Source organism: Terrapene carolina, unplaced genomic scaffold (assembly GCF_002925995.2).
Source record: "Terrapene carolina triunguis isolate 2854851 unplaced genomic scaffold, T_m_triunguis-2.0 Scaffold165, whole genome shotgun sequence".
Lineage (NCBI taxonomy): Eukaryota > Metazoa > Chordata > Testudines > Emydidae > Terrapene > Terrapene triunguis.
Genome location: NW_020664516.1, coordinates 384,413 through 402,115, shown reverse-complemented (window position 1 = coordinate 402,115; position 17,703 = coordinate 384,413). Strand labels below are relative to the sequence as shown.

Here is a 17,703-nt window from a genome sequence, read left to right as displayed (position 1 = left end):
TCCCCTTCCCCAGCCACGTGAGCTCAGGTTAGAAAGGAGCTGCTGGCAGGGGCCACCACGGACTCCACTAGCCAGAGCAGGGCCCAGCTGTGACACCACTGCCTTGTACAGTTCTCATGCTGGACCCTGTGCTGATGGGTGTCTGCACCATCCCCCTCCTGCCACCTGCCCTCCACGCTCACCCTCCCTTTCCTGCCAATCCCCACCTAAAACAGCAAGTCCCCAGCCCTGCACACACCCAGCAAGAGACCCTCCGTGCTTGGCTGAGACAAGCTGGAACATAGGGCAGGAGAACAGGGACTCACCCCTGGGCAGTAGCAGAGCTGGGAACAGACCCCAGCCTCCCAGCCCAGTGTCTTAACCACCAAGTCCCAGCCCCACCCACGGGCCTGTCTCTGCCGTGGCGCTATCTGCCCACCTGGCTGTGAGGTGTCAGTCTGGCCTCGTTTTGCCCGCACGCAGTACTCCCACCGGACCCGGGCGTCTTGGACGTACTGCTCCAAGTGCTGGAAGAGCGCGCTGAAGGACATGTGACTGGCCTGGTGGACGGTGTAGTACAGCAGCGCTGCCCGCCACAGAAAGGGCTGCTTACGGAAGAGGACACTGTGCAGACTAGCCAGGCCTTCTTCTGTGGGGTTAGCAGGCTTCAGGCCGTACCGCTTACGGCCCTCCATGCTGTGCCAAGGCTGGCGGGCATTATTCACCCCACGGATGTAGTGCGTGCCTAGAGAAGACAAGGGAGAGAAATTAGTCAGCTACAACCCGTGTCTCACGCACCCCGTGAAAGCCCCTGGGCAATGGGGCTAGGAAATCAGGAGCATTGGGGGGAAATCATTCCCCACATTGATAAGGGACATGACAAACCCCACAGCTGCTCTTTCAGCAGATACAAGGCTAAGAAAAGCTGGTCTCTCTCACCAACAGAAGTCGGTCCGATAGAAGGTATTACCTCCCCCACCTTGTCTCTCTGACAAAACCTCTGACATTTGATCTTCTCCCTCAGCGCTAAGAGGCACAGCAGCCACTAGCTATGCTCTAGGACTGGTGGCAGGAGGGCTGGAATAATACTCAATTAATCCTTTGATATCTAAACTGTCCCCCGGGGCCAGATGGCTTCACTGCTGAGTTTAACAAACTTTTACAAACTCTAGGCTCCATGGTTCAATAACTAGAAATGAACAACCCTCCCTCAGGCCTCTCTCTAGAGCAGTGCTTCTCAACCAGGGATCCGGGGCCCCCAGGGGGGGGCAGTGAGCAGGTTTCAGGGGCTCCGCCAAGCAGGGCCAGTGTTAGACGTGCTGGGGCCCAGGACAGAAAGCTGAAGCACCACTGTGCAGGGCTGAAGCCCGGTGCCCCGAGCCCCACCACCTGGGGCTGAAGCTGAAGCCTGAGCAACGTAGCTCTGCGGGGCCTCCTGTGGTTTGGGGCACCCGGCAATTACCCTGCTTACTCCTCTCTAACGCTGGCTCTGGCTTTTATATGGCATTGATGGGCCGTGGAGTTTTTATAGCATGTTGGGGGAGGCCTCCGACAGAAAAAGGTTGAGAACCCTGCTCTAGAGCCCTCGCCCCACCACTTGCACTTGGGATGCCGAGGTGGCACTGGCACCCCTTCCAATGTGTGTCTCCTCCTTGATCGTCAGGTTTCTCCTTGCCATCTCCCATCCTAGCCCTGAGAAAGCACCTCCTGGGAGGCGACACCTTTGTCTGGACCCTTCTGGCTGAGAGCTCTGAATGGTCTTTCATTGGGCACCGAATGAGGCAGGGTCCTATGGAAAAGGTAGCATGTGATCCTGCAATTAAAGCCTATATCCTAATGCATATGCACAAGGAGACCAAAGGGAGGTTGGAGGGGGAGCCCTAATTCTGGTGCTTCTGAAAGCTTGATTTTGCAACCCTAGTTTAATGAATCATAGACTATCAGGGTTGGAAGGGACTTCAGGAGGTCACCTAGTCCAACCCCCCTGCTCAAAGCAAGACCAATCCCCAGATCCCTAAATGGCCCCCTCAAGGATTGAACTCACAACCCTGGGTTTAGCAGGCCAATGCTCAAACCACTGAGCTATCCCTCCCCCATGTGTAACTGTGGTGGTAGTGCTCCTACGCTGCGCTAACACCGCCCTAACACCATCCTGCCTTGTCCTAATACTACACTAACACCTTTTCAACTAATTCCAGCACTCGCGTTAACCCTCCCTCACAGCAATGGGCACGGCCGAGAGTGCTTCGGCTCTTCCAGCCATCAGTGCCATGTGTTCAGTGCCACCTGGGGGGAGGTCCTGCTCCCCAATGGACACAGCTTCGAAGAGGGCTCTGTGCTTGCCGCCAAGGGGCAACTCCCCCATGGGGATCACAGAGGCCTTTGAAGAAGAAAGGGCCATTTTGCAATGAAAAAAATGTCCACTGTGAAAAATTCTGAGCAATTTTTCTTGGCGTCCTACCCCCGCCTGCTGCCCCAACCAACCCCCTCTGTGCCTCCCTCCATCGGCATTCTCCATGTAGGGCCGAGTCCTCAACCCACCGTTGTGCAGAGCCAGCTCCAAGGGGTCCTGGCACTGGATCCAGTCAGGCTCTGCAGCCCTCACCACCTCTGGCTCTTCTCCTCCCTCCCTCCCTCCTATCGTCAGTAGCTTTGAGAGGTTGAGGTGCTCCCAGCTCAGGGTGTTATTTCCAGGGTGGTTACCCCAGAGGCCTATAGGGAAGGACGACTGCCTCCCGGCTCTGTGACATGATAGGCTCCAGCCTCCTTCTGCCCACCCCACCCCACAAAGGCCATGCAACATGCGGCTCCATTTTATTCCCTTTCAACAGCAGGAGCGTTAGTTCCAGGCGAGTCCCTGTGCGGCTCCACGTCCCCGGCGCCACGCATGGCCCATGCCTCCAGCCCGGCTCTGACCTATTTCATGCCGCAGCATGCCCTCCAGCCAGTATTGCCGGGCTCCGGCCAGGTTAATCGCCAGGGTGGGCCGGCTGTTCTCCACCATCATCACGGCTTGGGACAGCAGATCCTCAGTCAGATTAACAACCACCTGGGGGCAGATGGAGAATAAGGGTCAGGATGATGGCATGGTCACAACCGGCAGCCCCATGCACACCTAGGTGATACTGTGCACTCCCAGAAGGACTATCAAAATTTAGGTGGGCCATTATAAGACAAAAGCTTTGTTAACTGCCCAGTCCACTCATGGAACAGTATGTGCCGGCCTTGTCCATTGGCTTTGAATGCTGGAAGCGGGAAACAGAAATAGTTGATGGGGAGATTTTTCATCTCTTCGCTGTTTGAACTCTCTCAGGGCCAGAGAAGCCAAACTGAAGCCAGAGATACCCAGGGGCTACCTCCTGGGTCTGCCCTGAAAGGCACTTGGAATTGACAGATCACTACAATTCTGTCACTCTCAGAATCTAGATGATAACTCATTTCTGTGTGTTGTTTGCTTGCTTTAACCTGTAAGTAACTCATTTCTTTTTCCTAGTTAATAAACCTTTAGATAGTTTATTACAGGATTGGGACAGGCATTGTCTTTGGTGTAAGATCTAGGTACCAATTTATCTGGGCTAAGTGACTGGTCTCTTGGGACTGGAAGCAGCCTGAATGTGGTGTAATTTTGGGTGTAAGTGACCATTTATCACTAAGTTCAGTTTGTCTGGGTGGCAAAATAGACTGGAGAGTCTCACGGGACTGTCTGTGCCCCCATGGGAAGACAGGTATGGTGATCCAGGAGTTCACATTTGGTACTGAGTTGGTGAAATCTAATTATAGAACATACCAGCAGTTTGGGGTGTCTGCCCTGTTTTTGACAGTCTGCCTTGAGGTAGGCACTCACAGTCGTGAGCCACTCCAGGTAGCGTGACAACTTCTTCTTGGAGCAGTTAGTCCTGAAGCCCACAACGGGGGGGTGGGGGGAGTTCTGGATTTAGTCCTGAGTGGCACAGGATCTGGTCCAAGAGGTGAACATAGCTGGAACTGCTCAGTAATAGCGACCACAATGTAATTAAATTTAACTGTCTTGTAGGTAGGAAAATACCAAAGAAACCCACCACCGTAGCACTGAACTTCAAAAAGGGGGACTACACAAAAACGAAGAATCTAGTTACATGGAAATTAAAAGGAACAGTCACAAGAGTGAAATCCTTGCAAGCTGCATGGAAACTTTTTAAAAACACCATAATAGAAGCTCAAACTATAGTTACAGCCCAAATAAAAACAAAACAGTAACAGGACCAAAAAATCTTCACCACTAAACAATAGAGTAAAAGAGGAGATTAGAGACAAAAAGACATCCTTTCAAAATTGGAAGTCAAATCTTACTGAGGAAAACAGAAAGGAACATAAACTCTGAAAGTCAAGTGTAGGTATAACCAGGCAGGCCAAAAACAGAATTGGAAGAGCAACTAGCAAAAGACACAAAAACTAACAAATGTTTAAAGTACATCAGAAGCAGAAAGCTACCAAACAATCCATGGGACACTGGATGATTGAGGCGCTAAAGGAGCGCTCAAAGAAGACAAGGCCCTTGCAGAGAAGCTAAATGAATTCTTTGTATCACTCTTCACAGCAGAGGGTGTGAGGAAGATTCCCACAATTGAGCCAATCTTTTTAGGTGACAAATCTGAGGAACTGTCCCAGATTGAGGCATCAATAGAGGACGTTTGAGGAGAAATTAAACAGTAATAAATCACCAGGACTAGATTAAATTAGCTAGAGACATAAGGAGTAACAAGAAAACATTCTACAAATACATTAGAAGCAAGAGGAAGATCAAGGACAGGGTAGGCCCATTACTCAATGAGAGGGGAAAGACAATAACAGAAAACGTGGAAATGGCGGAAGAGCTAAATGACTTGTTTGTTTCAGTTTTTGCCAAAAAGGTTAGTAGCGATTGGACATCTAACATAGTGAATGCCAGTGAAAGTAAGGTAGAATCTGAGGCTAAATTAGGGAAAGAAGTTAAAAAAATTACTTAGACAAGTTAGATGTCTTCAAATCGGTAGGGCCTGATGAACTACATCCTTGAATACTCAAGGAGCTGACTGAGGAGATATCTGAGCCAGCCACAGATTAGCTTCAAAAACTCATGGAAGACAGGCAAGATTCCAGGGGACTGGAAGAGGGCAAATATAGTATCAATCTATAAAAAGAGGAATAAGGACAACCCAGGGAATTACAGACCAGTCAGCTTAACTTCAGTCCGGAATGATAATGGAGCAGATAATCAAGCAATCAATTTGCAAATACCTAGAAGACAATAAGGTGATAAGTAACAGTCAGCATGGATTTGTCAAGAACAAATCACGTCAAACCAAACTAATAGCTTTCTTTGACAGGTTGACAAGCTTTATGGATCGGGGTGGGAAGGGGAAGAGCAGTAGAACTGGCCACCAGTTCTTACTCAAGCTTTGCCAGTGGGGCTTGAAGTCACAGTGGAATTCTGAAAGCTGGCATGGATTCTGGTATCACTGCATGGAAACCCCGCATTATAGTCCCTCTGCTGAATTCTCTTTTTGAGCTGCTTCCAGCTTACATCATTCTTCACTGACAATAGTCAAATCACCTGCTAGGATCAGAGTTCTCTCCAAGTGCCCTGGACTTGGCTGCGTAACCTCAGGCAGCTCCCTTCCTCCCTCTGCTGTGCCTCAGTTTTCCACTCTGCAAATGGAGGGTGATGACAAATCTATAAAGTACTCTGGGAGTTGGTAATGAAGTTTGCTATGTGTCATAAGCAGAAAGTGTCATTCAGTCTTTGCAGCAACAGGAACAGAATCTCCACAAAGGAGATTCTGAGAATGGGATTTGGGTCTTTCTAATCTTTAACAGCAGAAGTGCTTTTGAAGTTTTCAGGCGGTTTGTACCAGGTGGCACAGTGATAAGATATTATCTTCAGAACACATTTCTGTAATTCCGAAGCTGCTAAAACCGGCCATCCCATTTTGGAGTCAAGAATTGTGACCAGTGATTCTGTGTCTGTGATTAAAGTAGAATTTCTCTCCTACAGAAACTCCTGGAATTTCTTCACTCCTAACAGAAAGCTGTGTTACATCTGAGCACATTTTTTTATCTGCTTGACTTGCGGTTCTGAAAGTGACTGGCTGGCCTTTTGGTCCCATCTGCCATTTGTGACCAAACCCACTTCTCCCCACAGGTGAGGCTCCACCTGGACATCAAACTCTACTAGCACCTTCAAAGAAATGAGGATATTGGTCTGCATCAAATGCCTTGTGACATTCTTCACTCTTATCCGTTCTGAACAACCACAGCGCTGGGTTTTGGTTTGTGGGATTTTTACTGTAGACAGGACAGAAGAAGTTTTCCAATTAATGAAGTAACCAGAGCTCACTAGGATCTCAGCGGTGACTTGTGACATTCTTAGTAACTCTATTTTCTCTGGTAGAGGCCTTAGAGGCTAATCTCTATGACCCACTTGTGAAAAAACCCTTCTTTCCCAGAAACACAGACCCTTCAAACCACTGCAGCACAGGACTAGGTCTCTCAAATTAGCTGCCTCATTTACACCTGTAATAAGTATTTCATCCAGGCAGCCAGTAGAACTCCGTCACATTGGGTCCTTTCTGTGCGAAACCACAGCCAGAATGTTGGCTGCCTCATACGGCAGCCTGGTATAATGGCCAATCCATGATGAGAATGTATTACAAGATTTTTAGATTCTTGTTTGTGCGCCATCTGCTGGTGAACTTGAAACAACCAGGTGGCCCATTCCTGCTCTCTCTGATAGGAGCAGCAGCATTGGCTCACCTAGCTTGGGGAACTTTTGTTCTAAGTCCAGCCAGAGGTTCCCAATTACCTTACAGTCCCCACAGCCAGAGACATGGCTAGCCTACACTGAAACATACCCTCTGGTGCCGCCCACTCCAAATATTCCATAGCTGACCGGGCACTTTGGCTCACCAACTCCTGGGTCAGAACTTACACAGGTTAACTTTGGCCCAGTGGTCTCAGCCTCATCGAAAGGCCAGCACGGGGTGAACAGTGTGGCAGATCTAAGACGAACTTTCAGGGACATCAGATAGTGTATTTGCTTTTGCCTGAACACATTTGCTTTTTGCTAACTTGAGTTAGGCCGCAAAAAGTCATTTCCACATACCCGGAGAATGTAAAGAAAATTGCAGGTGGGAGGTGTGTGGGGAAATTAAGGTAAAGGAAGAATAATACGGTGAACAGTATTACTATGTTCATTGTAACAGGTGCATCATTGGGGCTTATGCTTAACCTCACACAAGCAAAGAACTCCTCCTCCTCCAGTGCCCTCTGGCACTTGTGCCAGTGGCTACACCTAGACCAGTGCCACAACACAATGCCGGAGGAAGGAAGTCCTCTGCTCATTCAGGTTTTGCTTCTGCTTTAATATTTATTTCTTATTCACTGTGCGTGCCATGGTCCCAAACCTGCAGATTCCCCTGCAGTAACATGTCCCAGGCAGCGACTGCCGCCTTGAGACCCACTTTTATTCGTACTGTCTTCCATCTCTCGTGGTCTCCCGTTTAGGAGCAATGAGGGCCGAGACGTGCAGGCTGAGTTCCCTTTGGCCTTGCCTGTGATGAGGCACCAGCCTGGCAGGACTTACTGTTGGGGACTTAGGGAGGAACGTACCCTCGTGGTACATTTATAAAGATTGGTTTGGGGACCGAAGGAGATTTGTGTGGGATGCTCTGGGCTCTTGCTAATGTTTGTCTCTCCTATGCTCTTCTTTCTGGGGTCTGCAATGGAGGGGCTGCTCTCTGAAGCCTGCAGGCACACGGTATTTTAACACCTTCATAAAGGGCAAAGCAGTTTCTTGGGGAAAACGAGACTACCAAGTGTGACCCTCAGAGCCCCTCACTGCCAACTGGCAAAGGGTTCACTGTTCTGTAACAGTAACTCCTGACAGGCTGTGACAATGCTGCCTGTGGGAGCCAGCTGAGGTCACTCAATCAGGGTGAACTGCAAACAAAATGGGGCAGACAAACCCCAAATGCTGGTGGATATTCCAATACTTAAATTTACCAAGCCAGCACAGAACAGCTTCTATAGTACTTCACTGGTTACTCAGAAGTTCAAACAACGCAGTTCCCTTAAAGTGCCCAGCCTCAGGCCTCCATCCAGACACATGTCAGATATGATGATGATGACTGAAAATCTTATCTCACCATATAAAAGAAAAGGTTCTTCCAATCCCAAAGGGTCAGCCACATACCCAGGTCCAATTATAACTTAGATCGTACCCAAAATACATGCTTAGAGCCAATTCTTATTAACTAAGCTAAAATTTATTAAAAAAGAAAAGAGAGAGAGAGTTGGTTAACAGATCAATATACATACAGACTTGAATTCAATTCTTGAGGTTCAGATGCATAGTAGAGATGAGCTTGTAGTTGCCAAAAGTTCTTTTAGAAATAGTCCATAGGGTATAGTCCAATGTCCATATTCAGGGTGACTCCAGTCAGTGACTGGGGATCTCAATCCTTATGGCTTAAGGTTTCCCCCTCTTGAAACCCAAAGCAGATCTGAGATGAAGAAGGATCGTGTCCCAGGGTTTTTATATATTTCCTGCAGCCTTTTGGCCTGAGAAAACAATAGGCTTAACTTCCCTTCTCCTAAACATTATGGCAATTAGCACAGGATAATTTATCCATTAAACAGTTCAGATACAGGTTACCACGACCTTCAAAGAGACATAGAGACAATAATACTATTTCACTTAGGTATCTTCCTAAATGTTAATATTCCTTTTTTGATCTTTGAATCAAAGCTATAGCAATAGACAAGACTTGTTTGCTTATATCACAAGACCTGAGCAAACATCTACCCTTCTATCTCTAACAATGCAGACTTGCATTTCAAAGCTCTGTTCATTTACATAGCTTCCTAACCAGTTTCTAAAGTTCGGCTCTGGGGCAGGTCAGTCTGTGAGTTAATTAACTCTTTCTGGCCCTGTCACCTTTCAATGAGATATTATATTAAACTCATAACATCACACAGGCCTCACAATCTCACCACCCCTAGCACATGGCTTACATAGTATTTCTCCATACAGGTGGGGTCTTCAATAAAAGCAAGGGTCACATTGGTCATTAACATTGGTTGTGACATATATGTACAAATACCATGTACGATGTTTTGTGTGTGTGTGTGTGTATACCAAAAATATATTTCTAATAAAGTCTGAATCAAGGGAGGATTGAGAAACAGGTTTCGGCCAGACAAAGGATATATGTTCACCTCTCTGCCTCGGGTCACATGTAAATGAAGCATTGTAAGTCCCTTTACCCTGGGGACGAAACAATGAATTTTGGGGGTTATAAGAAGAAGGCAAAAGGACACCTCTTTATCCTGCACCTGAGGAAGGAATTGGACAGGGTGATCACATTCCTGAAAACAGGATGCCAACCTGCCCTGCTTGGGAGCACTGTGAAGGACATACAAGTGAGGTAAGGCTCCTTTTAGACAAGTGGTTAGGCTGTAAAGGTTAGGTTTAGTCTCTAGAAAGCGTGTATGGGTTTGGTTTTATATATAACCTTTCTGTTTCCATTATCCTTACTCAGTATCTCTTAAATCTTTATCTTTGATAAAAAACTTGTTTTCACTATAAATATATCTCAGTGCTGTGATGTTATATAGGAACTGATCCTCAGTTGACTCAAACAAGCTGGTGTGTACGCTGTTCCCTTGGGGATAGCAAACCTGATATTTCTGTGATGGGCTGGATATCACAGGGGAATGCTTCAAAGGGGTTCACCTACTGTTAAGGCAAAGTAAGGGCTGACACAGCCCCGAGATTGTGTGGGTGGCTAGCAGGCTAGTGGCGTCCGGGAGCTGACATCCCTTTAAGCACCTGCAAGTCTCTGACTTGCAGGCAGAGGGGTAACAAGGGGACTGACAGTCCTGGGAACTTGAAAAAAACATCACACTGAGGCCCTGGGAGCCACATGGATCAAGTACAATTGTGTAAAGCCATTTTTCAGAGCATTGTCTTCCACTCTTTGGGCTGGCTCTCGACCAGCAGCTGTTTTACACTGTCATACGCTCCACTGGCTGCAGTGGGGTCACAGCACAGTACGGACTATGGGTCTCTTTGCCACAGGTTTCTCCAGTACAGCCTGGCTCAACTGAGTAAATGAGGGTTGGAGCTTTCAGCATGATAGTCCACATCTTTCTGTGGGTGAGCTCACGGAACCACTGAGCGCGTCAGATGGGGAAAGGAACTAGAGAGGCAAAGTTGTTATTTCAACTAACGGCGATTTATTGGAAATCCCGTGTTGAACAAGCAATGGTTTGACAGACACTGCAATACAAAGGGAATGATAACAGCAAAACATATTCTGATGAAAAGAACCGACAGCAAACCCACCAGGGTGTCCCAAATGTCAGTGCCCAGTGACGCACCAGGTGAACTCAGCACTTTGGATTGCAGTGATGGCTGGAGCTGCAAGGCACTTACAGTGAAGGTTGCCGACCATTTCCATTAAAAATCCCCTTTCCACTGGTTTTATTTTGGGGTGAAGCTTTTCAGGTTGGAAAGTCAAAGCTTGCCATAGTCCTTAGTGAGGAGAAGCGCCTTTCAGTTTTCCAGCAAAAAATCAACTTCAATTCAGCTGAACTATGAGGCTGTAATGATTCTTTGCACCTGTGCTGCACCTGCTCTGTGAGTCTCTGTGTTTCACAGCAAAGCATAGCTGGTCTGCACATGCATGTGGAATTCCAAGTCCTACAAAAAACACTGTGAGCCAGGTTTCATTCAATGTGCAAGTGTGAACTGAATGAAATGGCACTCTGCCTTAACCAATAGGATATTCTGAGATGAATTCCAATCTTGGCTTGCTTTCTGAGTTCTTGTGTTGGTCTAGCCCAGGAGTCGGCAACCTCTGGCACGCAGCTCGCCAGGGTAAGCACCCTGGCGGGCCGGGCCAGTTTGTTTACCTGCTGCGGGCCGAGGGATGTGCTGGCCACGGGTTCCTGCCACCCCAATTGGCCTGGGACGGTGAACCGCGGCCAGTGGGAGCTGCGATCGGCCGAACCTGCCAACGCGGCAGGTAAACAAACTAGCCCGGCCCACCAGGGTGCTTACCCTGGCGAGCCGCGTGCCAGAGGTTGCTGACCCCTGGGCCAGCCAAATCATCTAGATAAAAGAACTTTAAGGTTACAAAGTGGAACACTCAAAAGTTTAGAAATGCCAAAGTTAAGGTTGCCCAAGTAACCTTAATTCTGACCCATGTATGCGTGTGCGTTATAGTACTACAGTGCAGTCTTTAATTACATGATCACACACTATTGTTTCCCCCAAAAGTCCTATCTCATTCAGTGCACAGGATGGATGGGGCTCTGGGAATGAGGCAAGGGTCCCACGGATTCCTGACTTGTTCTAATCCAAATTTGTTACGGCAGGACAAATCTGAAGTAAATCCATTAAAGTCAATGAGCTTCAAATCTGCACCAGCCTCACTGAGAGCATAATCCACTTCAGGAGTGCAGGCAGGACAGTGAGCTGTGACGAGGCTGGGCTGCACTCATTTAATAGAATAAAAATCATCGGTTGCGGAATGACAGAGTGAAAAATAGTGCCTGGAACTTGCACAGCGAAAAGGGTTGATTTCAGTTTGGTTTGGCCACAAGTGTTCTGTGTGCACCTCTGCTCTATTGAGTTATTTAAAAATAAATGTAGCAACTTCCTTCTTACACTGTGCAATGTCCAACCTGCACACTGAAGCAGTGTCTCAGGACAGCACTTTAAGCATGTGCAATAGGACTTATGCATGTCCTTAAGTGCTGCCCTCACTAGGGATGCTTTCCTGAATCGGGGCTTGAATGAACCTGTGATTCCGCAGAAATAGCAGCATGTTGTTGTACAGGTAAAGACTGCCTGATCCCCCACTGTCTTCCCTGCATGTCATCATTGACACCTGTGCTAATGGCTGTAAAACACTCCCACGGGGCGAGTGGACAGTTCTGATCTGGCAATGTTTCACTCCCCTTTGTATTTATTTTGCACATGTCTAAGTGGTCAGACAAGGTGGAGGGCAGTGTATTAGAATGTATATGCACAAGAGGACCGAGTTAAGGGTGCACGTGCAAACTTATTGTAGCTATTTCCTGATTTTTAAAGGATTCACTTTGCAATCTTAACATCATTTAACCAAGTTTCTGTCTGATAATCCAGTGTCTCATGCCAGGTCTGTGTGATGGTGAGGGTGTGTTCCAGCTGGGGCTGAGGTCGAGGTAAGATCGGCCAGAGTTAAATGGAATGGAGCCAGAGGACACTGCATCACCAAGGTTGTTCTCCTGCTGCCCATGCAGGGATGTCCCGGTTCAATGCCAGCAGAAGTGTCCTTCTAAGGAAACTTGGTGCCTGCAGTGCAGCTGTTGACTCTGCCGCCAGACTCAGTCCTAGCCTGCTCTCCTGCCCATCTGGTGTCCAGTGCACTGCCCAGACATACACCATATTTCTGACACTTATGATCCGCTGTTTTTGTAGGGGGAACGAGCATGACATTCTCTCATCAGCCTGCAGATCTCCATTGTCAGGCCATCAACGAATGCACAATCCTCCGCTGGCAGGGAGGGCTGGGCAAAGTGCACATGTGCTATCTTGTCACTCGCAGTTGCCCCTGTATGAAGGAAATAAGGAGGATTGAATTTAGAGCATTAAATCCTGGGAACGTGCAGGAGAATACAAACTCCTCACCCAGGATCAAAGTTCTCCTGTTCTAAAAAGAAGTGCTTTCCCCCAGCCGGGCAGTCTATGGTGGGACAAGAGCTCACCTCTGTGCCAGTCTTCTTTGCCTGCCAAATTCTCTGTTGTTGGATGAGCAGCTGCAGTTCACACCTTTCCTGGATCAAAGAGCATGACTCCTCCACAAAACCCAGGGCACCGCTGAAAATCCTCGTTATCTGAGTGAGCCCAGGATGGCTCTGGCTGGGCTGTTTGGGGAACAAGGAACCAAATTTTTTGACAAGTTCCCCGTGTAGCTGGGCAACTGGCTTCCCAGGGAGTCAGGGAGCCTGAGCCACGTGCCCAGAGAGCCTGGGGCCTTGGCTCATGGCAGCCCGCCAGAAGGACCCAGGATCCTGGGAGCTCTGGTGGCACCAGCAGCCGGCCAGGTGGGCTCCTGAGGAGATGGGAGGGCAATCTGTCAAAAACATTCTGCTGGAACATTTCTGATCAGCTCTAATACAAGAGATTGTGATTTACATTATTCCGTGTGACATATTTTCCACTTTCAAAGAACCCACCTTTGTGGGCTGCACCACAGGAAATGAAAAGATTTCTTTCTGAGTAGGAGAACAACGCTTCTTTGGCCTGGTCCACACTAACCCCCCAATTCGGACTAAGGTATGCAAATTCAGCTACGTTAATAACGTAGCTGAATTCGAAGTACCTTAGTTCGAACTTACCGCGGGTCCGGACGCGGCAGGCAGGCTCCCCCGTCGATGCCGCGTACTCCTCTCGCCGAGCTGGAGTACCGGCGTCGACGGCGAGCACTTCCGGGATCGATGTATCGCGTCTAGACAAGACGCGATAAATCGATCCCAGAAGATCGATTGCTTACCGCCGAACCAGGAAGTAAGTGTAGACGTACCCTTTGAATTTTTCCCTACAAACTGCAGGATACTCATGACCTTTACAGCCCCGCTCTAGCTTAGCCGACTCTTCTCTACACAAATGTGGTTCATGCAAACTATGGTGTTTAAATGGAACTTGTAAAGATAACTCATTACCTGCTTCGTGCCAGACTAGTCTGATGCCTTTCTTTGATAACTGAGTTTTTAGACAAGGGAAATGCGGTAAATCTAATATAGCTGGACTTCAGTAAAGCGCTGACATAGCACCATGTGGGAAACTATTAGTTAAATTGGAGAAGATGGTGATTAGTACAGAATTGTGAGGTAACTAAGGAGCTGGCTAAAGGGGAAATGACAACAGGTTGTGCTGAAAAGTGAACTATCAGACTGGAGGGAGGTTACGAAAGCTTATGCCCAAATAAATCTGTTAGTCTTTAAGGTGCCACCGGACTCCTCATTGTTTTTAAGAAACAGCTGGACAATCAGTGGCATTTGAGGGTGCAATATTTACAGCTGAAATCACCTTGGTTATCGAACAGCACAAAGATACCTCTTTTGACCAGTGCACCAGGGGCTAAAGCCAAGAGTGAAGCATTCTTTGATACTCCATGTTCTGGGTATGTAGCAAAGGGGTGGCTGCTACCTATAAAGATGTGCTGGGGAGTTACTGACTGCTGAGGGCTAGGAATGCAGGACACGATTCTAGATACTAACATGTCTGAGTGTATTTTGTCAGGAGTCCTGGCTGATCAGTCCCCAAGGGGGGAATCCCTACTTTCTGTAGACTGTACAGAACTGTCCCTATCTCAGGCCCCTATCCTGGAAAGTTTGGGCCACATGAGATTTTTTCCAAGGTACCACGGAACAGTGGGAGGATCACACAAGTGTTAACAAAGCAGGGCTGATAGAGTCACCAGCTCTCACAATTTCTTCGAGTGACAGGATTTCAGCCAGCCTGGAGCTAGTCAGCAATGCTGCCAGAAGCTCCACCTCCTTACGAATATCAGCCCTGCCTGAGAGAAACCCTCCTCTGACTGGCTGCCTTCCCCACTGCCCCACCTGATGGGCAGGAGCAGCCAATCAGGGCTGATACAGGAAGCAGCCAGGCTATTTCACCCCCGCACCTTTCAGGAGCAGAGAGGAGGGTTGCAGCTCAGGTGGTGGCTTGAGTCCAAGCCTGCCCGGCTCTGAGCTCAGGTGGTTAGCCCATGCTGCAGTGTACAGCCTGCTATTTTTAGCGTGCTGCCTCGAGCAGAGCTAGCTCGAGTCTGTCTACGGGGGCTTGGAGGCATGCTCCCAGCTGCAGGGTAGACACACCGTCAGTCCTGTCCCTCATACACCAACTGTCTCCATGGGCAAGGCCAGCGCAGTGCAGAATGGAACCTGACTGAAGCCACGTCAAAGACCACTTGAGTTGTATTTCATAACAGTGCAGTACTCACCAGCATAGGCGGGGAGTTCCTTTGCTGCAGGGAGTGGGAGCAGCTGGAAGAGTCATGGGCAGTGTGGGGAGGTCTCTATGAGCTCTTGCAACATCACCTCCGCCCTGAGCCAGAACAGAGCCAGACAGGGTCAGGATCTACGGCCTGAACCATCCTGAAGGAAGTCTTTAATTGTAATGCAAAAAGACTTACCAGTGGAATGCTCCTCGATGTGCAGGAACCCGTGGTACTCTGCCTTCCCAGATCAGTATATCCCTTGATGCCCAGAGACCAGGGATAGAGGGAGGATGGGAGCTGCGCCCTCGCTGCTCTGGAAGCCACTACCACTGCTTGGCCCAAGCAGCCCATTAGGGTTCTCTGCAGTCAGCTTCTCACTGGTCAGGGCAGGGGTGGGGGAGGTGAGAGAGCTGGGCTGCTGCTCTGCCACCAGCTATACTGGAGCGATTGCTACCAAAGTAACTAACTCAATCTGGCTTTGCAAATGCTAATCACTCACAAGTGCGTGGTCCAGGATTTAAACCCAGACTTTGCTCTGGCTTAGTCTAGTTTAGCATTTGCAAAGGTGTTAACTGCCAATCACCTTGAGTTCCAGCAGGCCCAAACTTCAGTTTAGACACAGCCTAGGTGGGGAGGAGCCCCCTTTGCAGCCCACTTGCCGTCCATCACTGTGGAGTCAGACCAGGCTGTTGGGTGAGGCTGGGCTCTGTCTCTAGACACGATCAGTGGTGCTTCATCAACACTTCTTACTGTATACACTACTGCTATTGAATGCAGCTCCTCAGGAGACCCCAGAATTGCAGGGGGGGATCTGGCTGGGGACAGGCAGCTAGAGGACACTGAAATTGTGTCCGTACCACATTAGTTCCCTGTTTCCTGGCTTTCAAGTACTTGAATTTTCACTACAACGTTCTGATCATGTTTTAAATTAAATGGTGTGGCTGAGATTCTGTGCTGCCACTGGCGGAGACCCAGCATGCCTGGCCCAGGCCAAAGGTAGGGTGGCCTCCCGATTCTGATCTGTTCTGGGAGCACTCCCCATCCCACCCCCGGTGTAACTCAGGCAACCCTGGGGGCTTCTTTAAGTTATGGCAGCCTTCCAGGAATACCTCAGCAGGGTATAGCAATGGGCAATGTGGCTCCACCCTGACTCCAGCTCAGCTGTTGGAGGGGTGCCAGTGTAGGGCTATCTAAGGCAGAGCAATGCAGTGCCTGCACTGGGGTGGGTGGGAGAAGGAGATACTCTACGGAGCCCTTGCGAGCTGTGTATGCTTCCTACACCCTGCCGGAGTGCCATAGAGGGCTGGAATCCCAGATGGTCTGTTCACAACCTTAACTGTCCAATTCCACAGGGAAGGGTAGTGGGATGCCAGAGAACTGAGCGATGTGAGGAGCTCTAAACTCTGCAGCTATGAAAACATACTACTTCAGTTAAAAACCCATCTTGGCAAAGAGGACACGAGCTTGCAGAATCTCTGTTCTCATTTTCACCATCTGGAAACAGGGGCTGAATGATACTTGCTTCCACTAGGTCAAAAGGTGATTTTGAGTTGGTTGGTTTTTTTGCGGGGTGCGGGTGATTAGTGAACCAATGATTCAATTTGTGTTGGATGTTCACGTTGAGTCGATAGGAACCGTCTAGGTAAAAGCGTTACCTCTTTGGCTCAAACAGCAGAAGTCTATGCAGTGGTGCTAGGAGTCCTGGCTTTACACACTGCTCTGACGAACAAGGACAGAGAAATGAGCTTGGAGTCACAAGCACCAACTTTTTTTGGCACCGGTGGATGCTTGTGCCCCCTCCCGGCCCTGCCCCAACTCCACCCCAGCCCCAAAGTCCCCACCCCAACTCCGCCCCTTCCTGCCCCTATTGGACCCCTCCCCAAATCCCCGCCCCGGCCCCATCTCCTCCCCCAAGCGCGCCGCGTTCCTCCTCCTCCCCCCTCCCTCCCAGGCTTGCCGCGCGAAACAGCTGTTTCGCGGCACAAGCACTGGGAGGGAGGGGGGAGAAGCAGGTCCTGGCGGCATGCTCAGGGGAGGAGGCAGAGGGGGGGGGGGGTGGGGGGGGGGGGGGGGGCGGGGAGCTGCCTGTGGGTGCTCAGCACCCATCAATTTTTCCCCGTGGGTGCTCCAGCCCTGGAGTACCCACGGAGTCGGCACCTATGCTTGGAGTATATTGTCTTGAGAAGTAGTAAGAGAAAGGATTGGATCCAAAAGACACATGATACATTACCTTCAGGAATTTAACTCCTAAAACCACTGACAGCATTAGCTAGTTGGTTTGTGATGTGCTTATATGTCTGAAAAACTCGGTCACTGCAGTGACAGAGACATTGGACAGATTAATCTGCAGGACAGTTCATCTTTTAGACCTGCTAGCCTTGGGTGTGTGTAAATGTCACACTCATTGGGCTTGTTCCAGGGCCTGTGGTCAAAAGCATGGCAAGGCAATCCAGGGCTTACTCTGTTACGCTACTGGTAAGTACAGCATTCACTAAGGAGTGAGAGGTATCAGAGGGGTAGCCATGTTAGTCTGGATCTGTAAAAAGCAACAGAGAGTCCTGTGGCACCTTTAAGACTAACAGATGTTTTGACATCTGTTAGTCTTAAAGGTGCCACAGGACTCTGTTGCTTTTTAAGGAGTGAGAGTAAATCTTATCTTGCCCAATCACATTCTTGATGGTTGGCCAGTGCCAAACAGAGGAATAGGAGTCAT

At 49.0% G+C, this 17,703-nt stretch overlaps 1 protein-coding gene across 1 annotated transcript in view; it reads right to left on the bottom strand.

The window, feature by feature from the left end:
- The window catches only part of LOC112104250 (uncharacterized protein KIAA0895-like), a 44,204-nt gene that overhangs the window by 10,202 nt on the left and 16,299 nt on the right, over positions 1–17,703 (bottom strand). The window contains exons 4-5 of the mRNA XM_026653823.1: positions 2,896–3,028; positions 419–724 (exon numbers count right to left, since the gene is read on the bottom strand). Coding sequence (XP_026509608.1) covers positions 419–724; positions 2,896–3,028 — 439 coding nt within the window. The remainder of the gene's footprint in view (positions 1–418; positions 725–2,895; positions 3,029–17,703) is intronic.